At 39.7% G+C, this 27245-nt stretch overlaps 2 protein-coding genes and 1 pseudogene across 5 annotated transcripts in view; all 3 read right to left on the bottom strand.

Moving 5' to 3' along the window:
- SLC16A2 (solute carrier family 16 member 2) overlaps positions 1–27245 on the bottom strand; it is a 189491-nt gene that overhangs the window by 17748 nt on the left and 144498 nt on the right. The gene's annotated exons all lie outside the window — the stretch shown is intronic.
- Positions 4057–5057, bottom strand: LOC308239382 (L-lactate dehydrogenase A chain-like; annotated as a pseudogene). Its single transcript has 2 exons — positions 4806–5057; positions 4057–4637 (listed from the first exon to the last, which is right to left on the bottom strand). The product of its transcript is annotated as an L-lactate dehydrogenase A chain-like (transcript).
- Positions 15353–16503, bottom strand: LOC308239432 (ras-related GTP-binding protein A-like; the record flags this gene model as incomplete). Its single annotated transcript, XM_080652259.1, is given in 2 exon segments — positions 15353–15777; positions 15780–16503. Coding segments are annotated over 2 exon segments (1149 nt in total).

Here is a 27245-nt window from a genome sequence, read left to right on the forward strand (position 1 = left end):
ACTCTATAATAAACAAGAATGAACTATTGTTATAGGCAACAACCTGGACATCTTTCAAAGGCATTATGCCAAGTGAAAGAAGCAGACACCAATTCTGGAAAAGGCAAAACTGTGGGACAGATAATGGGTGCCAGGAGGAAGGTTTGGGGAGAGGATTCATTACAGAGGTGCATAAGGGAACTTTCTAGAGTGATGAAATGTTGTATACCTTAGATGTAGTGGTGCTATTCATTTGTCAAAATTCATAGAACTGAGCATATTTAAAAAGTGAATATTACTGCATGTAATATTCAATAAATCTATTGTTATAAAAATATCATCCTGTAGCAAGTGAAATGCCAGTGAGAGATCTCATTTTTGATGCATGTGTTTTTATTCTGGCTGGATTTTAAAAAAATAGTTCAAGTGCATTATCAAATAAGTAAAAAATATTTAAATTCAATAAATTATCTTACTGACATTTCATCAACTAGAACTCACCATTATTTGGTCCTTCTGAATACAACAAAATATAATGCAATGAAAACTGATAATTGGGGTTGAAGGTATTTTTTGTATAATCAAAGAAAGTTGAAATTATATTTGGTGTAGCATTTTTTGTTAATGGCATGTATCCATCATTATGGCACCATAAAGAATATTTTCACTGCCCTAAGAATCCTATGCTTCACCTATTCACCCTCCCCTCCACCCCACTTCTGACAACCAATTATCTTATTGTTTCCATAGTTTTGCCTTTCCCAGAATTTATATAGTTGGAATTACAGAATGTGTAGCTTTTTCAGATTGGCTTCTTTCATCTTTTAATATGCATTTAAGGTTCCCATATGTCTTTTCTTGTTTTGATAGCTCATTTTTTAGCACTGAATAATATTCCATTATCTGTGTATACCACTATTTATTGATTGATTCACCTACTGAAAGACATCTTGGTTGCTTCCATGTCTTGACATTTATGAATAAATCTGCTATAAATATCTGTGTGCAAATCCTTGTATGGATATAATTTTTCACTCATTTGGTTAAATACCAAGAGGCAAAATTGCTAAGTTGTATATTTAGTTTGTAAGAAACTGCCAAACTGTCTTTCAAAGTGGCTGTACCATCTTGCATTCCCTCTGGCAGTGAATGAGAGTTCCTGTTGTCCCACATTCTCATCAGCAATTGGTGTTGTCAGTGTTCTGGATTTTGGCCATTCTAATAGGCCAATATAGGTACATAGTGGTTATCTCATTGCTTTCATTTGCATTTCCCTGGTGTTATATATTATGATGAGTATCTTTTCATATGCTTATTTGTCATCTGTATACTTTCTTTGATGAGGTGTCTGTTAACGTCCGTGGCCCATTTTTAAACTGTGTTGTTCATTTTCTTATTGTTAAGTTTTAAAAGTTCTTTGTATATTTTAGATAACAGTCTCTTATCAGATATGTCTTTTGCAAATACTTCCCCAGTCTGTGGCCTATCATCTCATTCTCTTGACATTGTCTGTGGCAGAGAAGTTTTTAGTTTAAATGAAGTCCACCTTATCAAGTATTTCTTTCATGAGTCATTCCTTTGGTATTGTATCTAAAGAGTCATCAACAAAGTTATCTAGGTTTTCTTCCGTTACTGTCTAGAATGTTTATAGTTTTGTGTTTTACATTTAGGTCTGTGATCCATTCTGAGATAATTTAAAACTTTAAATAGTTGGTACACAATATTATATTGATTATGTTAGTTTCAGGTGTATAATATAGTGATTAGACATTCTTATACCTTAAAATGTGATGTCAGGCCACTAATTCTAGTCACTGTGCAAACTTATTGACTATATTCCCCTTCCCCTTTTTACCCACCCCCCAATCCCCTCTCTTCTGGTAACCATCACTTTGTTCTCTGTTTCTATGAGTCTGTTTTTTTGTTTGTTTGTTTGTTCATTTGTTTTGTTGTTTTAGATTCCACATGTAAGTGAAACCATATGGTGCTTGTCTTTTTCTGCCTGCTGATATATTTCACTTAACATAATACCCTCTAGAGCAGTGGCTCTCAACCTTTCTAATGCCACGACCCTTTAATACAGTTCCTCATGTTGTGGGGATCCCCAACCATAAAATTATTTTCGTTGCTACTTCATAACTGTAATTTTGCTACTGTTAATGAATCTTAATGTAAATATCTGTGTTTTCCGATGGTCTTAGGCGACCCTGCTAGCGGTTCTCAACTTGTGGGTCGCAACCCACAGGTTGAGAACCGCTGCTGTAGAGCCTAAGACCATTGGAAAACACAGATATTTACATTATGATTCATTAAGAGTAGCAAAATTACAGTTATGAAGTAGCAACAAAAATAATTTTATGGTTGGGGGTCACCACAACATAAGGAACTGTATTATAGGGTCGCTGCATTAGAAAGGTTGAGAACCACTGCTCTAGAGCCATCCATGTTGCTGCAAATGGAAAGATTTCATTCTTTTTTATTGTTGTATTATATATAATCTCACAACTTCTTTATCCATTAATCTATGCATTGACATTTAGGATTTTGAGTTAATTTTTTTTATTTTCTAAAGTTTTACATATGTCTTCTTTTACTCCAATTGACCACCCCCTAGCCATTCCCACCCGGGAAAGCCTTCACTGACCCAGTGTCTCTGTCCATTGGTTATGCTAATATGCATGCATACAAGTCCTTTGGTTGCTCTCTAACCCCACGTCCCCTACCATTTTTCTCTGGATCTATTCTTATTCATCGAACTATGTTGATCATTATATCCCACATATGAGTGAGATCATGTGATATTTATCTTTCTCTGACTGGCTTATTTCGCTTAGCATAATGCTCTCCACTTCCATCCATGCTGCTGCAAATGGTAAAAGTTCTTTCTTTTTTATAGCAGCATAGTATTCCATTGTGTAGATGTACCTAAGTTTTCTAATCCACTCATCTGCTGATGGGCACTTAGGCTGTTTCCAAATCTTAGCTATTGTAAATTATGCTGCTATGAACATAAGGGTACATATATCCTTTCTGATTGGTGTTTCTGGTTTCTTGGGATATAGTCCTAGAAGTGGGGTTACTGGGTCAAATGGGATTTCCATTTTTAACTTTTTGAGGAAATTCCATACTGTCTTCCACAGTGGCTGCACCAGTCTGCATTCCCACCAGCAATGCACTAGGGTTCCTTTTTCTCCACATCCTCTCCAGCACTTGTCGTTTGTTGATGATAGCCATTCTGACAGGTATGAGATGGTATTTCATTGTTGTATTGATTTGCATTTCTTGGATGATTAGTGACTTTGAGCATGTTTTCATATGTCTCTGGGGCCTTCTGTAGGTCCTCATTCAAAAAGTATCTATTTAGATCCTCTACCCATTTTTTGATTGGATCGTTTATCTTCCTTTTTTTTTTAGGTTGTATGAGTTCTCTGTAAATTTTGGAGATTAAACTCTTATCGGAAATATCATTTGGCAAATATGTTCTCCCATGCAGTGGGCTTCCTTGTTGTTTTGTTGATGGTTTCTTTTGCTGTGCAGAAGCTATTTATTTTTTTTTCACTATTCAAGGATTATTTGGCATTTTAGTTGGTATGACACTTGGATAGTTGGCTGTATTATTTTATATGTATACTTTTCTTTTTACATTATATGGCAATGTATGCTAATCTGATACATAAAGTACACAGAATAAGATCTTTTAGAACAGTTATGCACAAAACATGCAATATTGGATTTACCTTGGATCCCAGGATGTGATTGATTGGAGAAAAAGGAACCACAAGTTATGTAACACACAGTGAACACACATCAAGTCTGAAGGGCAACTGTAGTGTGAGCAGCATTGGCAGTGGTGCCTTCGAGGAGGTGAAACTACTTCACACTAACCAGTTTAGGACTACACAAGATAAGGACCATCCAGCATCAGGATGCAGATGCTGGGTTTTATAAACAATTACTATCTCTGTCTTTAGGAAACTGATGTTATTAATCACAGATCAGATAAAAAGGACAATATGCAATCTCCAACTAAAATCCTGCTGTAGCCTAGACAGTGAAGTGGTATGACATTAGAAGACTTTAAAACTGCAGCTCTTTCTGAATCCCCCACAGTGTATCTGAACTCTTCTTCAAATGGGCCTCTTCCTCAGGTGTGAGAGTCACCTTCACAAAATCTGAGATTCCATTCTGTCCCAAAATGCAAGGAACACTCAGGAAGACGTCGTCTTTTATTCCATAGAGACCCTTAATCATGGTGGAAATTGGATGCACCCGCCTAAGATTCTTCATCATACTTTCTGCTAAATCTGCCACAGATAGGCCAGTGGCCCACGATGTATAGCCTTTCAGTTTGATTACCTCATAAGCACTGTCAACCACCTGCTTGTGAACTTGTTTCCACTGTTCCTTATCTGCATCAGCGCCTAAATCTGGGTGCAGATTCTTTAGGGAGACACCAGCAACATTCACTCCACTCCATACAGGCACACTAGAGTCTCCATGCTCCCCAAGGACCCACCCATGACAGCTTAATGGGTGAACTCCCAGCCTCTCCCCCATCAGGTATCGGAACCAGGCTGAATCCAGATTGCAACCACTTCCAATAACATGGTTTTTGGGAAAGCCGCTTAACTTCCAAGCCACATAGGTCAAGATATCCACTGGATTGGAAACAACAAGCAATTTGCAGTTGGGACTGTATTTTACAACATTAGGAATGATGAATTTAAAGATGTTCATGTTACCCTGGACAAAATTAAGGTGGCTTTCTCCCTCTTGTTGACGTGCCCCAGCTGTGATAATAACCAGCTTGGAGTTTGCAGTCACACTATAGTCTTTGCCAGAGACAATTTTTGGTGTTCTAAGGAAAAGGCTGCTGTGTTGGAGATCCATCATTTCTCCCTTTAATTTGTCTTCCATGACATCAACAAGAGCAAGTTCATTTGCCAAGTCCTTCATTAAGATACTGATGGCACAAGCCATGCCAACAGCACCATCCCCAACGACTGTAATCTTATTCTGGGGGGGCTCTGTTCTTCCTTAAGAAGATTCACAATCAGCTGATCCTTGAGTGTTGCCATTTTGGACTTAGAACCAAAAGGAACCAGGAGTGTACGGCGGGGTGGGGGGGGGTGGGCGTCGGTGGCGCGCTATGTAGGATCTGGACTTGGCGGCAGCAGCTCCGGTACCAGAAGCTATTTATTTTGATGTAGTCCCATTTGTTTATTTTCTCCTTAGTCTCCATTGCCCTAGGAGCTGTGTCTATAAAGATATTGCTACAACATATGTCTGCTATTTTTCTGCCTATCGAGTCTTATAGGATTTTTATGGGTTCCCATCTTACATTTAAGTCCTTTAGCCATTTTTTGTTTTTGTGTATGGTGTAAGTTGGTGATCTGGTTTCATTTTTTTGCATGTATCTGACCAAATTTCCCAACACCATTTATTGAAAAGACTGTCTTGACTCCATTGTATGCTCTTGCCTCCTTTGTCAAATATTAATTGAGCATAATGGCTTGGGTCGATTTCTGGGTTCTCTGTTCTGTTCCATTGTTCTATATGTCTGTTCTTGTGCCAGTACCAGGCAGTTTTGAGAAACGTGTCTTTGTAATATATACTGAGTGGCCAGATTATTATGATCTCTGAATGCATAATAATTTGGCCACTCAGTGTATATATTAGAGGCCCGGTGCATGAATTCGTGCATGGGTGGGGTCCGGCCAGCCTGGCCAGGGAGAGGGGACATGGGCAGTTAGCCAGCGTGCCTGCTGGTCGAACTCCTGGTCCAGGGGACAATTTGCATATTAGCCTTTTATTATATAGGATATACACTGAGTGGCCAGATTATTATGCATTCAGAGATCATAATAATCTGGCCACTCAGTATAGCTTGATATCTGGTGTTATGATCCCTCCAACTTTGTTCTTCTTTCTCAGGATCATTGTGGCTATTCAGGGTCTTTTTTTTATTATTATTCTAGATGAATTTTTACAGAGTTTGTTCTAGATATTTGAAATATCCCATTGGTATTTTAATGGGGATTGCATTGAATTTATAGATTGCTTTGGGTAGTATGGACATTTAAATGATGTTGATTCTACCAAACCGTGAACATGGTATATTCTTCAATTTGTTTATGTATTCCTCTATCTCTTTTTTCAATGTCCTGTAGTTTTCCCAGTACAGATCTTTTATGCCCTTAGTTAGGTTTATTCCTAGGTATCTTAATTTTTTTGTGCAATGGTAAATGGGATTGTTTTTTCACTTTCTGTGTGTTTATTATTGATGTATGAAAAGGCCATAGATTTCTGGGTGTTAATTTTGAATCCTGCTACATTGCCAAATTCATTTATTAGGTCTACTAGTTTTTTGATGGAGTCTTTGGGGTTTTCTATGTATAGTATCATGTCATCTGCAAATAAGGACCGCTTTACTTCTTGTTTTCCAATTTGGATGCCTTTTATCTCTTCTTCTTGCCTGATTGCTGTGACTAGCACTTTCAGTACTATGTTGAACAGGAGTGGTGAAAGTGGGCATCCCTGTCTTGTTCCTGTTCTTAGGGGGAAATGAGTTTAGTTTTTGCCCATTGAGTGTGATGTTGACTGTAGGTTTGTCATATAAGGCTTTTATTATTTGAGGTGTGATCTCTCTATTCCCATTTTGCTGAGAGTTTTTATCAAGAAAGGGTGTTGGATTTTGTCAAATGCTTTTTCTGCATCAGTTGATATGATTATGTGATTTTTGTCTCTCAGTTTGTTTATGTAATGTATAACATTTATTGATTTATGGATATTGTACCATCCTTGCATCCCCAGAATAAATCCCACTTGGTCATGGTGTATGATCTTTCTAATGTAATGCTGAATTCAATTTGCTAGAATTTTGTTGAGGATTTTAGCATCTATGTTCATCAAGGACATTGGCCTGTAGTTCTCTTTTTTGTGTGATGTCTTTATCAGCTTTTGGAATTAGGGTAATGCTGGCATCATAGAAAGCGCTTGGAAGTGTGCCTTCCTCTTGAATTTTTTGGAATAGTCTGAGGAGAATAGGCTTTAGTTATTTTTTGAATGCTTGGTAGAACTCCACTGTAAAGTTGTCCGGACCAGGGCTTTTGTTTCCTTGAAGATTTTTGATCGCTACTTCAATTTCTTTGGCACTTATCGGCCTATTCAGGTTTTTTGATTCTTGATTTTTGAGTTTTGGGAGCTTGTATTTTCTAAGAATATGTCCATTTCATCTAGGTTGTTCATTTTTTTTTGGAATAGAGTTGTTCATAGTATCCTCATATATAAAATCACTGGGTCATAATGACCAGTAACGACCGAAGCTCGACCAACGGGAAGTTAGTCCAGAAGTCAGTCCTGCAGTCAGCGCTGGCTTGCTGTGGCAACCTTCACAGCCGCTGCCACATGCTGTGGGCTCGACTGGTCACCTCCCCCCAGCCCATAGGGGACTGGCGAGCTGCAGCAGGTGGCAAGCAGTGAGTGGCTCACGTTGGGCCAGCCCCTACCCTCCCCCCACCAGCAGCGCAGTGGAACCTGTGCCAGGTGGAGGTAGGAGAGGCATGTCCCGCACCATGCCAGGTTCTCAGACCCCTGCACCAGCATCGAGGCTTCGAATGCCAGCACTTTGTTATCCGCAACAACTCCGTGGCCCCGGTGCTGCCCAGGTAGGAGTTTTGCGTGCCTCACCTATCCAGCCTGGAGCCAGTTTTTCCATCTACTCTTGCCACCTGCTGCCCACCCGCCTCTCAGACACACGAGCCAGGGACTCGCTGTGGGGTGGGCCCAAATGCTCCTTCCCACCCCCAAGGGTCCAGCCTCAGTGGTGCCAGAGCCCGTGACCTGCCCCTGGGATGGTGGGTCCAGGCTAGGGATGCACAGCCCCTCCTCTCTAATGTCCCACCCAGCAGTGGGGGAGGGAGCATCCTCCCTCCTTTCCAGGCCCCATCCCAGCGCAGAGGCTGGGGCACGTCCCCACTCCCAACACCCTCTGAAAAACCTGGGAACAAATGCCTGCCTGGCCAGCCAGGATGGGTGCCTCAGGCTCCCTACCCTCGCAAGTCCACACTGGGCCTCGTCAGTGGCTGCCCCTCCCCTCAACCATCAGCCCGCCGGCTCGAGAGGAGAGAAGAGGAGGAGGGAAGCTGTTGGTGCAACTCTGTTGGGTTCAGCTGGCCTGCCTGAAAGCTCTGCCCATGTGCTTCCCTGCTTCACCTCGGCCGAGGGGACTCCGCCCTTGATGAGTGTTCATCAGGGTTGCTGTCATCTTGGGAAAGTCAATGCCCGGCTGACTGCCAAGGCCTCAGGCAGTAGACGCCCTGCGGTTGCCATGACAAAGAGGTCATGGAGGTTCAAGACACTGCTTCTGGTTGAAGCAGGTGCTGTGGGAGCAAAGGGATCAAAAAAATAGTTATGTCCAACAGCCATCTAACTCCACACGTGGTGTGTGAATTAGTTATTGTTAGAACCGAATTTAGTACTGGTGTGCCCCATTTAAGCAGATCCCCCAAATAGACTTACTATGTTGATAATTCACTTTACTACAGAAAGAATGCACAAAGATTCTTGAAATAAGCAAAATATTTTGCACCTCATAGTACAAAACGTTTAAACATCATTAAAAATAATATCTATGAGTAAAGGGAGTTGATATTAGTAAAATCTAATATATCCAATTCAAAATGTCATTCAGAAATGCATCTTCTATGTAAAAACAAAGTATGGGATCTAGGGCTTGGAAAAAGCAACTTTACTCTGCTCTACCTGCTCATCCCCTCAGCCTTATGCTTTGCACAAAAGTCTCAATAAAGAGATGGAGCAGAAGGAAAAGTAATGCCTTATGGCACTGAAATTTATCTGTTTCTTCAACAAATATTTATAAAATTTGTATTAACTTTGTGCCTGTATTATAGAAACAAAATACAGCTCTGTCCCTATCTTCAAAGGTCTTAAAGTCTCTGTGAGTTCCCGGTAAGGTAAACCTGTAAATAGCCAAAGAAGGAGCAGGTTCCAATACAATTCTTATAAAAATTACTGAGTAAAAAACTGTCCTCAATCTCCCTCTAGAATAAGAATTAAAAGGAGCAAATAAATATAATGAAGGAATCCGAACTCCTTTGGGGACCCCAACCCTCAGGGATTAACACAGGTTTTGTGAGGCCTAAAGTTTACTGAACTTGAAGGACTAATTTTAGGGGGGGGGGTTAAATAAGGTTCAAAAATGACTTTATTTAGAATAAGAAAATAAATTACAAATAACTGGAGGCTTGGGGAATCTGTCCCTTTCTCTCTTAAATAATTTCAGGCAAAATGCTGCTGGTTGTAACTTGCTTGCTCTCTCCCCAAGAACAAATCCAGCCCTCACAGGGGCTCTGAAGCTTTTCCATAAAAAAAAAACAAAAAACATTTCAACAACACTCCTTTCTGGAAAAAAAATTCATTCTTTTTAATTTTTTTAATTTTATCAAAGTAGTAAATACATAGTTCATAATGTATTTTTTTTCCTAATAGGTGTGTAGTGTAGTGGTATATCATTGTTTTTATTCTATTGTTGACACTATTATAGATGTCTCCTATTTCCCCCTCTTTAGCGTCTTCCACTCAGTCCCCCCACCTCTGGCCATCACCACACTTTTCTTTATGTCCATCCTCCTCCCCTCGGTCAGTCCCTCCCATCCTATATTATAAAAGGCTAAGATGCAAATCGACCAAACAGTGGAATGAGTTGCTATGATGCACACTGATTACCAGGGGGCAGACGCTCAATTCAGGGGCTGCCCCCTGGTGGTCAGTGCACTCCCACAGGGGGAGTGCCACTCAGCCAGAAGCCCTGAGCTGGGCTCATGGTTGGCAAGCCTCTCCCACCTCCATAGCAGAGCTAAGGATGTCTGACTGATGGCTTAGGCTCACTTGCCCGAGGACATCCCTGAAGGCTCCCGGACTGTGAGAAGGCATAGGCCAGGCTGAGGGACCCCAGCCATATACACATTGGAGGTGACCAGGCTGGCAGGGGAGGGCCATTAGGGGCAACCAAGCAGGTAGGCAGAGGCAGTTAGGGACGATCAGGCAGGCAGGGGAGCAGTTAAGGGCATTAGGCAGGCTGGCAGGTGAGTGGTTAGGATGCAGTGGTCCTGAATTGTGAGAGGGATGTCCGACTGCCAGTGGTCCTGGATTGGGAGAGGGATCAGGCCTAAACCGGCAGTCAGACATCCCCCGGGGGTCCCAGATTGGAGAGGGCGAAGGCCGGGCTGAGGGACCCCCACCCTTGTGCACGAATTTCGTGCACCAAGCCTCTAGATTTTTCATAATCATTTGTATTTCTGTGGGATCGGTTGTTACTGCACCTCTTTCATTTCTGATTTTGTTTATTTGGGTCCTCTCTCTTTGCTTCTTGATGAGCCTGGCTAGAGTTTCATCAATCTTGTTTATCCTTTCAAAGAACCATCTCTTGGTTTTGTTGATCTTTTGTATTGTTGTTTTTTTTGTTTTTGTTTTTTTGTTTTTGTCTCTATGTCGTTTATCTCCGCTCTGATCTTTATTATTTCCTTTCTTCTTCTTACGCTGGGCTTTCCCTGTTGCTCTCTTTCTAACACTTTGAGTTGTAGGGTTAGATAATTTATTACCATTGTTTCTTGTTTTTTGAGATAGGCCTATAGAGCTATGAACTTCCCTCTCAAGACTGCTTTCACTGTGTCCCATAGATTTTGGATTGTTGTGTTTTCATTGTCATTTGTTGCCATGATACTTTATATTTCTTCTTTGATCTCTTTGGTAACACAATCATTGTTTAATAGCATGCTCTTTATCCTCCAGGTGTTTGATTATTTGATTGTTTTTATTGTAGTTTATTATTAATTTTATGCCATTATGATCTGAGAAGATGCTTGATATGATTTCTATCTCCTTGAATTTGAAAAGACTTTGCCTGTGTCCCAATATGTGGTCTATCTTTGAAAATGACCCATGTGTACTTGAGAAGAATGTATATTCTGTGGCTTTGGGGTGAAATGTTCTGATGATGTCAACTAATTCCATCTGATCTAGTGAGTCATTTTGGATTGATGTTTCTTTGATGATTTTTTGTTTAGAAGATTTGTCCATGGTCTTAGTGGGGTATTAAAGTCCCCTGCTATGACTGTATTGCTGTCAATCTCTCCCTTGATATTCTCCAGAATTTTTTTTTATGTATTTGGGTGCTCCTGGATTGGGTGTGTATATGTTTACTGGAGTTATTTCTTCTTGTTGGATTGCTCCCTTTAGTATTATGATGTGGCCTTCCTTATCTCTTTTTATATTCTTCACTTTGAGAACTAATTTGTCAGATATAAGTTTTGCTACCTCAGCGTTTTTTTTTTCATTTCCATTCGCCTGGAAAACCTTTTTCCATCACCTCACCATCAGTCTGTGTGAGTCCTTTTTTCTGATGTGGGTTTCCTGTAGACAGCAGATATATGGGTCATGTTTTCTTATCCACTCAGCTACCCTATGTCTTTTGATTGTGGCATTTAATCCATTTACATTTAAAGTTATTCTTGATAGGTACTTGTTTGTCGCCATTTTTATTCTTTATGCCTGTGTTCCTTCTTCCCTTCCTATTTCTTCTTTTTTACAGCAGATGCTTTATCATTTTTTGCATTGCTGATTTGGTGGTGATAAACTCCCTTGGTCCTTTTTTGTCTGTGAAGCTCCTTATTTCTCCCTCAATATTGATTTATACCCTTGCTGGGTACAGTATTCTTGGATTCAGACCCTTGCTTTGCATGATTTTGCATATTTAATTCCATTCCCTTATGGCCTGATGTGTTTCTGTTGAGAAATCAGTCGTTAGTCTGATGGGAGGTCCTTTGTAGGTAACTTTCTGTTTCTCTCCATATCAACTTTAAGATTCTTACTTTGTCATTGGTGTTTGCCAATTTAATTATAATGTGTCTTGGGTTTGGTCTTTGGGGTTCATCTTGTTTGGGACTCTGTGAGCTTCTTGGACTTGTGTGTGTTTTTTCTTCCTGATATCGGGGAAGTTTTTTTGTCATTATTTCTTAAAACAGGTTTTCTATTCCTTGCTCAGTTTCCTCTCCTTCTGGCACCCCTATTATGTGGAAGTTGTTTCGTTTGGTGTTGTCCCAAAGTTCCCTCCTGTTTTTTTAATTTTTTTTTCTAGAGGCTGGTCTGGTTGGGTATTTTTCCCCACCTTGTCTTCTAGCTCACTGAGGCATTCCTCCACTGCTTCTAGTCTACTGTTGATGCTTCCTATTGAGTTCTTTATTGCAGCGATGTCATTTTTCATTTCTTGGTTCTTCCACATATTGTTGAATTTGTCTTCCATCATTTTTCAGCAACCTTATGACCATTGCTCTGAATTCTTTCTCTGTCATTTTGCTTGCCTCCATGTTGTTTACTTCCTTTTCTGGTGATTCCTCCTTTTCTTTCATTTGTGAGCTGTTTTTTTGTTTCCCCATGACCACTCCTTTTAGGGTGTCTGGTTATGTACCCCTCTCTCTCCTGTGTTGACTTTCTCTAGGCGATATCTGACCTTTCTGTCCATGAATTGCCTCACCAGCTGTGTTTAATTTGCCAGTTCCAGGTGGGTGTTTTTCCACTCAGCTGTTCATTCTATCTGCTCTGTGAGAAGGCACAGGGCCCATCTGCGTTTTTGGCACTGCTTTGTCTCCCCCTGGACAGCCTGTGGTTGGGGAGGTTGGAATACTGGTGTTTGTTGGTTTGCAGCTGAGGCAGCTGGTCCCTGGGCATTGTGGTTGTAAGGTCCCGGAAAGTATCCAAATTCTCCCTGGTTGAAGTTAAGGCTGGGCTTCTGATCACAGCCAGTCTCTCGATCACAACTTGTATCCCCTTCAAGGTGGTGTGGTCTCTTCAGCAGAGTCAGCCACTCCGGGAGAGATTTCAGCAGCAGTAAAGGCTGCTCAGCCAGGGGAGTCCGGTCTGCCAGTCCCCAACAGTCCCTTGTAATATAGCTGTCCCTCACTCACAAATAGAGACACTCCCCGCATGTCCACACACTCTCCTTTTGTTCTCTTACTCACACACTATCTTGCAGCCTGACATCCCATCGGCAGCCATATTGGATCCCTCTTGAGTTAATTTTTGATAAGGGTGTAAAGTCTGTATCTAGATTAATTTTTTTGCATGTGGATTTCCAGTTGTTCCAGCACCATTTGTAGAAAAAAAATCTTTGCTCCATTTTATTGCTTTTGCTTCCTTGTCGAAGTTCAGTTGGCTATATTTATGTGGATCTATCTCTGGGGTCTCTATTCTGTTCCATTGATCTATTTGTCTGTTTTGTCCATCTCCTCCAATATTGTGTTGGCTATTTGGGGTCTTTTGCCTCTCCATATAAACTTTAGAATCAGTTTGTGGATATCCACAAAAGAACTTGCTGGGATTTTTTTTTTTTTTTTGAGATTGTATTAAATCTACAGATAAAGTTTGGAACTGATATCCTGACAATATTGAATCTCCCTATGCATGAACATGGAATATTTCTATGTTTATTTAGTTCTTTTAAATTTTGTTTTTAAGCCTTTTGTAGGTTTACTCATATAGAGTTTGTACATATTTTGTAAAACTTATTCTTAAGTATATCATTTTGGGGGAAGCTAGTGTAAATGGTATTTGTTTTAATTTCAAATCCCACTTGGAATTTATTGGAATATAGCAAAGTGATGGATTTTTACAGGAGATTTTTAGTTGATTCTTTCAGGTTTTCTATATAGATGATCATATCATCTACAAACAAAGGCAGTTTTATTTCTTCCTTCCCCATTTGTATACCTGTTATCTCCTTTTCTTGTATTAGCTAGAACTTCCATTATAATTTTTAAAAGGAGTGTTGGGAGGGGACATCCTTGCCTTGTATCAGATCTTAGTGGTAAAACTGCCAGTTTCTCACCATTAAGTGTTATATTAGCATTAGGTTTCTTAATATATATTTAAAAAATTAATCTAATTTGTGTTTTACACTTTAAAACTGGAAATAATTTTAGATTCACAGGAAATAGCCAAGATACTTCAGAGAGGTCCCATGAATCTTTCTTCCAGTTTCCCCCAATGGTTACATCTTATGCAATTATGCTACAATATAAAAACCTGGAAATTGACATTGGTACATTACATGTGTTTAGTTCTATATAATTTCATCACATGTGTAGGTTCGTGAAACCACCACCATAATCAATATACAGAACTATTCCATCACTACAAAAATCTACTTTGTGCTACTCTTCATAGTCACATCCATTCTACTCAACCACCATCCCTAACTTCTAGCAACTACAAATTTGTTTTCCATCTCAATAATATTATTTCAAAAAAGTTATATAAGTAGAGTCACATAGTATGTGACCTTTTCAAATTGGCTTTTTCACCCAGTATAATTCTATGAAGATACATATTTAAAGTGAGTTTCTTGAAGACAGCATATAGTTTGGGCATTTATTTTCAAATTTTTTATCCACTCTGCCAATCTCTGTCTTTTTGAATTTTAAAAAAAACTTTTCAATTAGAGTTGACATTTAATATGGTGTATAGCATAGTATACAGCATAATAATTACACATTTATATAACTTACAAACTAATTCCTTCAATAAGTCTTGCAGTAAACTGACACCATATATATTTATTAAAAGATTGACTATAATTCCTATGCTGTCCTTTACATCCCCATTTTGTAATGATCAATTTGTACTTCTTAATCCCTTTACCTTTTTCACCCAGCCCCCAACTTCCTTCCGATACTCTGTATCTGTGAGTTTGTTTCCACACGTAAGAGAAATCACATGGTGTTTGTTTTTTTCATTTGACTTATTTCACTGAGTATAATAGCCTCTAGGTCCATCCATGCTTTTACAAATGGTAAGATTTCATTCTTTTTATGGCTGAGTAGTATTCCATTGTGTATATGTACCACATCTTCTTTATCCATTCATCTTTTTTTTCCCCTAACAGCAAGTTTATTTGTAATTGGAGTTAAGGATTATTTTAATGCATGCTGAGAAACAGTAATACTCCAAATTTCTAGGTTACTATCTTATAGGGAATACAAGACAATGTTAGAAGAGGCTTTGGCACACACAACTATTGGAACAAGATTATGAGAACACACTATTAAAACCTTATTATCAGAACACTCACATATTACCTACTTTTCTGTCAGACCAGCTTCATGGACAGCTCATCTTCTAGTTTCTCACGGGCTATTTGAGTAAATAGCATTCAAGGTTAAACATTATGACTGGGCAGTAAGGAAGAAATACAGAAGTGGTAAGCATCACAACATTTCAGAGTCTACGTATATGAATACAACAGTAAGATTAAGAAACAGTATTTCAATTTCTTTTCTGAAACAACATTTGGCAATGCTTAGAGCATGAGAAGACACTTCTTTGGCCTGTCCACTCTTTCCAGCTTTTGAAAGTGTTTCCTGGCATTGCAGATGTTGATCAGAATAGCTGCAGAAGGAATAGATGGATCAGACATCACAACCATCACATAAATGTTGGATGTAAAGATATCAATGAAAACAGCAAAGTTAGAGTTCCCAACTTCCATGCTCTGGAAAGAAGCAGCCAGCTTGCTGCAGCCCACCTTAAACTGCTTAATAATGTTGCTGATTTTTTCAAATCTGTGAGCATCACGCTGCTTTTTACACTGATAGTGAGAAATCACCAGAAAAGTAGCTCTCTCAAATAGAAGCACTTCATTGGCCTTGCTAATTTTAGCAAAATTCCTCAGGTTCATTTCTAGCTGCTGAACATTGGGAATCAGTTGGTAAGCAATGCTGGACTAAGCCTTATAGTTTCATCCCAGATAGATGTCCAGAAGCAAGAACATTCCAGTGGGCAAGACAAACACTTCAGATCTCGCTCTTTAAAAATAAAATCCTGCTGATCCTCCTGTACCAGATCCATCTCGTGCACCAAGCAAAAGATTTTGGCATCTGGAGAGTTCTGCAGAATGGTCTCCAGGCATGACTGGTAATAGTGCATGTCCTTTTCCAGTTCGCGGCTCTCCACATGAAAGATGTAAATCAGAACCTCCACATTTCGGAAGATCTTGTCTCGTTGGCTAGTGAAGTAGTTTTTCATGAAGATGTCCTGTCCACCACAGTCCCACAGGTTCAACACCAGGTTTCCCAGAAATCTAACATGGGAATTTTCTACATCAAATGTCCTTGTATTTTCAACAGAGTCTCCGAGAGAGTAGGTGCTCAAACTGCTATTAATTTGAAGACTATGTAAACGGTCTAGTATTGTTGCACCAAGTTGATGCGTGTCTCTGGCAATATAATTTGCAAAGATAATAGATCTCATGCTGGTCTTACCAGACCCACTTTTACCCATCAATAGCACGTTTTTCTTAAAGGCTGTATTTGGCAGCACCCACCCTGCTCTCTGGTGACATGAAGGCAGCTTGGAGCGAACTGGCTTGTGTGGCTTCAGGGAGCGTGTTGAAGGGACAAACACCGAGGTCTCTGTGCTTAGCCCCTCTCCTGCACCAACTGCAGACACCATCTTTCCTTTCCTGGGTTGAGCCTCCATTCATCTTTTGATTGGTAAATTTCATCAATTTCCATTTAATGTAATTATTGATAGATATGTAGTTATTGACATTTTAGTAATTGTTTTTGTAGTTCTTCTCTGTTCCTTTCTTATTCTTATGCTTTCTTGTATGTTGATGACTTTCTGTAGTGTTGTGTTTGAATTCCTTAATGTTTATTTCTTGTAGAGTTTTGGTTTGTGGTTACCATGTGCTGCATAATTACCAGGCCATGTGTACAGCAATTTATTTAAACTGATGGTCACTTAAGTTTGAACACACTCTAAAAACACAAATATTTTTACTCACCTCATCCACATTTACATTTCATAGTTATTTTTTACTTCTTTTTTTGTGTGTGTTTGTGTGTATACCTTAATTTACTGTTGTAATTATATACAATCTTCCTACTTTTACATTTTAACCTTTATACTACCATTAGTGTTGGTTGATCTACTGATTTTATTATGTGTTTGCCTTTGTCAATAAGAATTTGTCTTTGCAATATTTTCTTATTAATACTTTCATTTATTTTTTTCTTTAAAAAGTCCCTTTAACATTTCCTGTAATGCTGGTTTGATAGTAACGATATCCTTCAGCTTTTTCTTGTTTTGGGATCTATCTCTCCTTTGATACTGAAAAACAGCCTTTCTGGGTAGAGTATTCTTGGTTTTAGGTTCTTGACTTTCATCACTTTGACTACTTCATGCTAATCCTTTCTGGCCTGAAATATTTCTGTAGAGAAATCAGGTGACAGTCTTACTTATTAATTTATTTTTTATTTATTGATTTTAGAGAGAGAGAGAGAGGAAGTGAGACACAGAGGAAGAGAGAGAGAGAGTAGATAGAGATTTGTTGTTTCACTTATTTATGCATTCATTGGTTGATTCTTGCATGTGCCCTGATCAGGGATCAAACCTGCAACCTTGGCATATCAGGGTGATGCTCTCATCAACTGAGCTATCTGGCCAGGTAACTAGCTGTCTTTCTCTTGCTGCTTTTAAAATTCTCTCTTTGTCTTTTAACTTTGGCATTTTAATTTTTGTAAATGGGGACAAACTGTATTCCAGTGTCATTCATTTGCATGTGGCTTTCTAGTTTTCTCAGCGCCATTTATTGAAGAGAATATCTTTACTCCATTGTGTGTTTCTGGCTCCTTTGTCAAAAATTATCTGTCCATATATATGTGGTTATTCATCTGTGGTTTTCTTTTCTTGTGACTGGTTTTGGCATTAGGGTAGTATTGGAGTCATAGAATGAATTGAAAAGTGTTCCCTCCTCTTCTATTTTTTTTTTATAAGAGTTTATATAGGATTGGTGTTATTTCTTTCTTAAATATTTGGAATTCACCAGTGAATCCTGTGATTCCTGATGACCCTTTTATTTTGAACATTCTGCAGTTCTAGTAAGGCCCTTGTCATCAATCTTTGTGTTTTAGTTGTGTCTCTTCTGTCTCCTTATTTCTTGTCTCTGCCTCTTGCCCCTTTCTCATACTCTCGGGTGAATTTTTGACAATTTGAAACTGTAAGGGCTGGTCAGTCCCCTCCAAGAAAGCTGAGAAAACTGTCCAATTTGTAGTTCCTCTAAACATTGATGGATTTTTTTTTGGTTCAAGAATCACGTGTGATATACTTTAGCTACTAGTGTAGATAACTGACCATTTGGTTGCCAAATCAGTGGGCCATTAAGTTGAACCCAGTTACCCCTGGAAGACTAGTGCAGGAGTTAGAAGGACTGCATTTTCAGAATTGACATGGGTGCTCTTAAGTGTGAATTTCTTTGAGCCTCAGTCTGACTATCTGTAAAATTAGGAATGGAATACCTCAATCTTATTATCTAAAAAATGGAAGTAAATATACAAAACGGCAGAGAAAAGGATGCCAAATAACTTAATAAGTGGATAATAAGACAATTTATAGTTTCAGTGGTTATTTGACTTTACAAGTTTTGACACTCAAAAAGTAGCCCATTAACATTGGTATGCTTTGAGACAAAGTGTGGAAGGTTAAAAATGGGATTTGTTTAGATGTAGAATGCTTGGAAAAGAATGTTTTTAGTATTGTTGTGCCAACCCAGAAAAACACCATCATGTTCTAATGAAGAATAAAATTTAAAACATTGACAGGATCAAATAACAGGACAAATATGAAAATACTTTTGGAATTCTTTAATAAAGGATTGATACAAATCTAGAGTAAACTTCTAAATCCAATAGTTGGATGATGAGTAGCTACCACAGTCAATAGATTGAGAGGCTGAAAGCTGGAAGAAAGAGCTTCTTAACAGTGTTTTTCAGAAAATGAAAAAAAGGTTTGGAATCAGCTTTCCTGAACAAGAGTATTTCATTTATTCACCGGAAAAATAACTACCTAGCAGTTAACTCTGGGTCCTGTATAAGGCTAGAGAAATAGTTAATAAAAGAAGCTCAGCTGGAGGTCACTCTCTGTCAGCCAGAGAGAGAATAGAGGTCAGGGCTCCTGCCATCACAGTTGCCAAGGAAAACCAAGTTGCTGTATTTCTCCCCTCTGGAGCTTCCTGGCTGACACCTAAAGTGTATTTGCTTTCCTCCTCTTTAAAGTGTTCTACCAATGCTTTCAGTCATCTGATGAATAGGTTCTGATCACCTAGCCAGATGTGTCAGCATACCATCAGCACAGTCCTAAGCTGCTTGCCACCTACCCCACATGGTCTCCATGTCCTACCTATGCCATTCTTACCATACCCACTAATCCAAACTAGTTTTAGTTTCTTTACCATGTTCTGTGGACCCTAAAGAGGGGTGGAGATGGAGCAGAAATAGGGGAATATTTCTGGCAGCAGAGACTCCATTTCACAATGCCATTTTCTCCAGCAATTGGGCAATTAAGGCTCATAACATGAACTCCTAATCATATTTGTCATTCCTTCATAGTACTGTTCACCTTATCAGGAAGCAGGGACTCTTGAATAGAGCTACCTCTTCCCCCATTACCACCCCCTTCACCTCTCGCTCTCTTTCTCTCATTTACTCTTTTCTTAGCTTTGCCTTTTCTTTGGCTTTGCTCCATTATTCCCTAATTTGAGCTCCTGTTAGTTGTCCACAAAACAGGAATTTGTGAAAGCATGTAATATACCGATATTTGGAGAGTTTGTCTCTTGGAGTATCTTCTCCCCCTCTTTCAACTCAGAGGGAGAGCTCAGCTAAGTTGGCTTTTGGCAGCCAAGGAATGAGGAATCTGGTCTCACATCTGAGTTCTTTTCTGAGCAGTCTTCCTGTACTTCAAAGCCTATGAGCCTGAGTAAGGAATCAGGGCACTAATTGAGCATTTGAGTGAAAACACTTATAGCATAAGGAATCTTGAGGGCCAATAGGCCCAGGATGGAACTGGAAAGGTCAGGGCCCCACTCTTGCAATTCCTAGGCCAGTGGTCAGCAAACTGTGGCTCGCGAGCCGCGGTTTGCCGCTCTGTTGACTAATGAGTTTGCCGACCACTGACCTAGACTCTCGATTCCAATAATTACAGGCTGTTGTTGTTCCTTGTGATTAAGCCCCTATCCCAGTGGTCGGCAAACTCATTAGTCAACAGAGCAGCAAACCGCAGCTCGCGAGCCGCATGTGGCTCGCGAGCCGCAGTTTGCCGACCACTGTAGGCTAAACAGAAGTCCAGCTATCTGTGTGTTCTTAAAGCAGGAAAGGAGGGGATACCTATTGAATATAGACATTATGTTCACTTCAGGTACAGGCATTTTGGGGACCAACTCTCTGGGAGTACTAATTCACCTGAGGGTAGTGTTTGAGGTTGAAGAGAACTCTGGGAGCCACTGGATGAAAGCTGTGGATGATGGGTTTATACGTAGTTAATCCTCAAAGTCCTAGGGCTTTGTTGGACAGAAAGTTTATTAGTCAAAAGCTAGGCATTTGTTTAGCACTTAGTGCAGCTGTGGGTTTAAATAATGCTCTGTGCCTGAGCGAAAGCTGTGGGATGCCACATCTGATTTTGCCAGGTTGTTTAGAAATATGACCCTCTACATCACCTGTTAAAATATACTTTTCACCCTTCCAAACTCTCCCACATATCAACTGCCTCATCAAAATATATTTGTCTTCCTCATATGAGAGCAAGAGTAATATGGGAAACAATAAAAACTCCCTAGCTTTAAGACCAAGGACTGTCAAGAATTCTAGAATAACTCTACCAACGCCTTGTATTTTCCAAAAAAGAAAACTGAGTGCAAGAAAGGTAAAGGATAACCAATAGCACTTATTTATCATCAACTTCTTTATTATCATTATAATTATAACTATTGTTTCTCCTTTTAAAAAAATATAGTCATCCCTTGATTATTTTTCTTCCACTAAATTTCCTCTGATAATGTTTCCAGCTAACAATCCTTTACATACTTTCTCTTACATCATTAATCTAAGTATTAGATTACCTTACTTTTATTTAACATAGTAAATTTTCTTTCACTTGGGATTTTGACCTCTCTCTAAATCTTTAAATAGAAAAACTTACTCTGGCCTTTAACCATGAAATTTATGAATTTCATTGCTCTTATTTTAAGAAATGTGTTTCTTATTCTACTGTAAGATCTTTAGAAACAAAGATAATATGTAATTTTTTTAAATATATTTTATTGATTTTTTTACAGAGAGGAAGAGAGAGGGATAGAGAGTTAGAAACATCGATGAGAGAGAAACATCGATCAGCTGCCTCCTGCACACCCCACACTGGGGATGTGCCTGCAACCAAGGTACATGCCCTTGACTGGAATCGAACCTGGGACCTTCAGTCCACAGGTCGACGCTCTATCCACCGAGCCAAACCGGTTTCGGCAAGATAATATGTAATTTATTTAGCATCCTCAATGCTTGTGGGATTACCCTTTCTCTGTTCTAGAGAGGATGATAATTAACTGTTAAATAAGTGAATATCATATATGAATGGCTTCATTTAAATATATATATATATATATATATATATATATATATGTGTGTGTGTGTGTGTGTGTGTGTGTGTTTAGCATTTAAAAACTATATCAAAGTACTGTTTTCTATTCCTCCCATGAAGTATAGCTAAAAAACTGGATATTGTATGTGAAACAAATAAAAAAGGCTAAAGGGTAGAGAGAAAAAGGCCGATAGTCTCAGGACCAAAGGAACAACACAGCAATTTTCTTTTTGCCTCATATATCTTATATCTGGAGCTGAAAAAGCCATCAACCAGAAATGCCAATGAGAATAGATAAAATAAGCCCCAAATAAAAGCCTGCTTTATTTAGAAAAACAAACAAACAAACAAAACAAAACAGGAAAGGGGTAGTCTAGCAAGATAGAACACTTTTAGACAATAACTGCAGCCAAATGCCATGGGAAAAATGCTTTTCAACTGACCTTTATGAGTAAAGGCCTAGTGGAAAACCTAGACTTCTACACTCACCCAGCTGTAACAAGGTGTCTCAACCTGCCTTTCCCCTCCCATACTGAGATCCTCTCAGAGCAAACTGAGTAGGGAGCCAGGAATTCCATTATACTGTACCCCCATGAAGTTAGTGGAGACCATACAGAGAGCCTGGACTTTCACCATTGCCACACTGTAACCTCCAACTCTCCTCCCATTCCTGGAGTAGTGCCAAGGTGATTACAGTAAAGGCCAAGCAGGAAAGCAGTATTTTCACCATCTCTTATTATCATATCAGTTGAAGCAATGTGGGAAATAGTAGCAAGGGACCCCTACCTCTTCCAAAAAAGAAAGTATCAAAGGAAGCCTAGTGGAAATCTTGAACACCAAACCCTGATCACCAATAACAAAGTACCTATCCTCCCCAGAGTGTCAATGGTGGTTAAGCAGGAAACATGGACTTCCACCCCCATTTCTTCCACTCCATCTAGCAATAAAAAGGTGGGTGCCTTGCTGGCACAGAGTCATAAAAGGTCTACTAAAAAAATAAGATTTAAATAAGATCCAGAGTCTCATAATATAATATCCAAAATATCTAGGATACAATAGAAAACCACTTGCCACATCAAACACTAGGAAATCTCAATTTCAATGAGACAAGATAATTAATTTGTACCAACAACTAAATGACAAAGATGTTGGAGTTACTTGACAAGGATTTTAAAGCTGCCATCATAAAAATGCTTCAGTGAACAATTAAATGCTTACTAAATGGGCTCCACAACAGAATGGAGAGGACAGAAGAAAGAATGAGTGAACTTAAAGATAGAATAATAGAAATTATCTAATCTAAACAACACAGAGAAAATAAATTAGAAAAAAAAGAAAAGAGACTCAAGGAACTGCAGGGCTGTAATAAAAGATGTAACATTCCTGTCATTAGAGGAGTCCTGGACAAAGAGCAGGAATGAGGGGCTAAAAAATGCTCAAAGAAATAATGGCTGAAAAATCCACAGATTTGGCAAAATACAAACTTACAATATTAAGAACATGAATGAGCACAAAGAAGATGAATCAAAGAAATCTATACCAAAACACATCATAATCAAAGTTCTGTAATCTAAACATTCACATGTAACATAATCTTGAAAACAGTGAGTTGAAGAGGATCCAAGATATCAGTGAAGTAGATGGAAATTATACTCACCTTCTCCCAGGATAAAACCAGAAATACAACTAAATTATAGAACAATCCCAAATAACCAACTGAACACTTGCTGAACAGATGTGCTATAACCAAAGACTTACAGAAGAAGCCATGTCTAGACTGGTAGGAAGGGCAGAGGTATGGAAAAGGCTGTGAGGATTAATAAGAAAAAAAAAGCTATACCCAGCCAGCATGGCTCAGGGGTTGAGCATTGACTTATGAACCAGTGGGTCACAGTTTGATTCCCAATCAGAGCACATGCCCGGGTTGCAGGCTAATCCCCATTAGAGGGGTGTGTGGGATCGATGATTCTAGATCAGCCTTGGGCAAACTACAGCCCGCGAGCCGGATCTGGCTGTTCTATCCGGTTCTCTTGCTCTCCCCTCCGCTCCTTTACTTTGAATTTATATTAGTTTACACAAACACTCCATCCACACTTTTGTTACGGCCCTCTGGTCCAGTTTAAGAATCCATTGTGGCCCTCGAGTCAAAAAGTTTGCCCACCCCTGTTCTAGATCATCATTGATGTTTCTGTCTCTCTCTCCTTATCCCATCCTCTCTGAAATCAATAAAAATATATTAAACAACAACATTGAAACATTTAAAATGAACCAATCAGAAATCATGCAAATGAAGCTTGCAATTAAGGAAATTAAGAGTGAACTACTGAGCATAGAAAACAGAGCCAACCAGATGGAGGAAATAATTAGTGATATTGAAGATAGGAATCTAGAAATGATGCAGATGGAAGAAGGAAAAGACCTGAGCATAAAGAAAAATGAAAGCACTCTATGAGAAATATCTGACTATCAGAAAAGCAATATTAGAATAACAGGCATTCCAGAGGAATAAGAGAGGGAGCAGGGAATGGAGAGTCTATTCAAACAAAGAGTGGATGAAAACTTCGCAAACCTATGGAAAGAAATAGATCCTCAAATCCAAAAAGCAAACAGAACACCTAGATACCTCAATCCAAAGAGGCCCTCTCGAGGGAAAAAGATGGCGGGTGGCAGGACGGAGGTGAGGGAGAGGAAGTGAGTGAGTGAGGGTATGAAGGGAGAGTGTGTGGATGTGCATGGTGTGTGTGTGAGTGAGTGAGGGAAAGGTAAATCTCGCAGGAGCAGCAGGGGCTGGCAGACAGGCTCTCCTTGACAAGGAAAGACTACCACCACTGCAGGCACTCCCCAGACAGCAGGACTCCAGCACGGAGCCCACACCATCTTGAAGGGGAGAATGGCCTTTTTTAGGAACTCATCAGAACCACCACCCAGACAGGCCTTGGAACTGCCCTGCGACCCAGCAGCCACTTCAGCCAAAATCCTGCTACCCCAGCTGCAGACCCGTGGACCCTGGGACTTCCACCTCAAAAAGTGCTGCTTGGCAGAAGTAAGTGCAACCTCCCCCTCACCAGTGGCAGAACTCCGGATTTGCGAGTATCCAGCTGGATTCGCGTGATTCCAGCCGGCAGCCAGAGCACTCCACTCCAGATTCGTGAGTTTCCAGCAGATTTGTGCATTTCCAGAAGGCAGCCAGGGCACTCCACTCCTTAAGCAGTGCCTGGGAGCCACTGAGAGTCCCTGAGGGTGTGACTCTGCACAGACAAGGGCATGCAGCCCCACAGTAGAAATTCTGAATTCCCTCTTCCTGGATAACTGCCCACATTCACCCCAGCAGCTCAAACATGGTGCTAGGACCCCTCAGAGTGCATCAGAACTCTGCGCCCGGCAAGCGTACCTCCACAGAGGCGAAGTTCCAACAAGCAGGCACCCTGAGCCCATCTACCCACAGGGTGCTAGTGGGAGCCACTGTGAGCTCTCCCTGGGTGCAATCTTGAACAAGAGGGGGCTCACTCCCCGCCAGCAGTAGAAGTTTTGAATTCACTCATCCTGGACACCGGCCCACAGGCGCCTCAATAGTGCAGCTACACTGCCAGGGCCCTTCAGAGTCCTTCAGTGTGCCTTGCTGGCAAAGGTACTGCAGGTGCTCCTAAATCAAGAGAACCCAAATAGCTCAAGTAGGGAGCCACACTAGATTAACAAGCCCAGGAGAACTGAGAGATTACGCCAGTGGCACCATCCCCAAAAGAACCTGGGTAGCAAAGGAACTGGATCTACAATTAAAACATTACAGGAAAACATGGGAAGACAAAAAATCAATCCACAAAGGAAAGAAAAGGAGGAACCACCAGAAAGGGAGTTAAATGAATTTGAGGCTAGCAGCTTATCAGAGACAGAATTCAGAGTAATGGTTATAAGGATGTTTAAATGGATGGATGACAAATACACACAACTCAATGAGAACTATAAGAAGCTGAATGAGAATGTCACCAACATGAAAAGAAACCAAGAGGAGATGAAGAATGACATAGCTGCAATAAACAACACAATGGAAGGCTTAAACAGAAGACTAGAAGAGGCTGAGGACTGCATCAGTGAATTACAAGACAAGGTAGGAAAAAACACACAAACACAGCAGCAACTGGAAAGAAGACTTAAAAAGCAAGAGGAGAACCTAAGGGAGCTTTGGGACAACACAAAAGGAAACAACATTTGCTTCATAGGGATAGCAGAAGGAGAGGAAGAGAAGCAAGGATTACAAAACTTGTTTGAAGAAATAATGACAGAAAACCTCCCTGATATTGGCAAGAAAAAAACCATGCAAGTCCAAGAAGTACATAGAGTCCCAAACAAGTTGAACTCCAAAAGACCGACACCAAGACACATCATAATTAGATTGGCGAACACCAAAGACAAAGTAAGAATCTTAAAGGCTGCCAGACAGAGACAGAAAGTTACTTACAAGGGATCTCCTATTAGAATATCAACTGATTTCTCAACAGAAACACACCAGGCCAGAAAGGAAGGGAATGAAATATACAAAGTGATGCAAAGCAAGGGACTGAATCCAAGAATACTATACCCAGCAAGGCTAACATTCAAATTTGAAGGTGGAATTAGGAGCTTCACAGACAAAAAAGGGTTAAGAGAGTTTATCACTACCAAGCCACCAATGCAAGAAATGCTAAAGGGACTGCTGTAAAAAGAAGAAAGAGAAAGGCAAGAAGAAACACAAACACTAAGGAAAAATATGAGAACAAAGAAGTACTTGTAAAAAATAACATTAAATGTAAATGGATTAAATGCACCAATCAAAAGACATAGGGTAGCTGAATGGGTAAGAAAACATGACCCATATATTTGCTGTCTACAAGAGACCCACCTCAGAGCAAAGGATTCACACAGACTGAGAGCAAAGGGATGGAAAAACATTTTTCAGGCAAATGGAAATGAGAAAAAAGCTGGGGTTGCGATACTTATATCTGAAAAATAGACCTCAAAGTAAAGGCCATAACAAGAGATAAGGAAGGTCACTAGATAATACTAAAGGGAGCAATTCAACAAGCAGATATAACTCTGGTAAACATATATGCACCCAATGCAGGAGCACCCAATTACATAAAAGAACTCCTGGAAGATATCAAGGGAGAGATCAACAACAATACCATCATAGTAGGAGACTTTAATACACCACTGACATCACTGGATAAAACCTCTAGACAAAAAATCAGCAAAGAAACAGCAACTCTAAATGACACACTAGATCAAATGGACCTAATTGACATCTTCAGAGCATTTCACCCCAAAGCCGCGGAATATACGTTCTTCTCCAGTGCACATGGGACATTTTCAAAAATAGACCACATATTGGGTCACAAGCAAAGTCTCCCCAAATTCAAAAAGATTGAAATCATATCAAGCATTTTCTCAGACCACAATGGTATAATATTAGAAATAAACTACAATGAAAATATTCCAAAAAATTCAAACACTTGGAAGCTGAATAGCATGCTACTAAACAATGATTAGGTTATCAATGAGATCAAAGAAGAAATTAAAAACATGCTGGAGACTAATGACAATAAAAACACAACATTGCAAATCCTATGGGACACAAGGAAAGCAGTCCTGATATGGAAGTTTATAGCTCTACAGGGCTACCTCAAAAAAACAAGAAAAAATGGTAATAAATCATCTAATTCAACAACTCAAAGAATTAGAAAGAGAGCAACAAGAAAAGCCCAGAGTGAGCAGAGGGAAGGAGATAATGAAGATCAAAGCAGAAATAAATG

Source organism: Plecotus auritus, assembly GCF_963455305.1.
Source record: "Plecotus auritus genome assembly, chromosome: X".
Lineage (NCBI taxonomy): Eukaryota > Metazoa > Chordata > Mammalia > Chiroptera > Vespertilionidae > Plecotus > Plecotus auritus.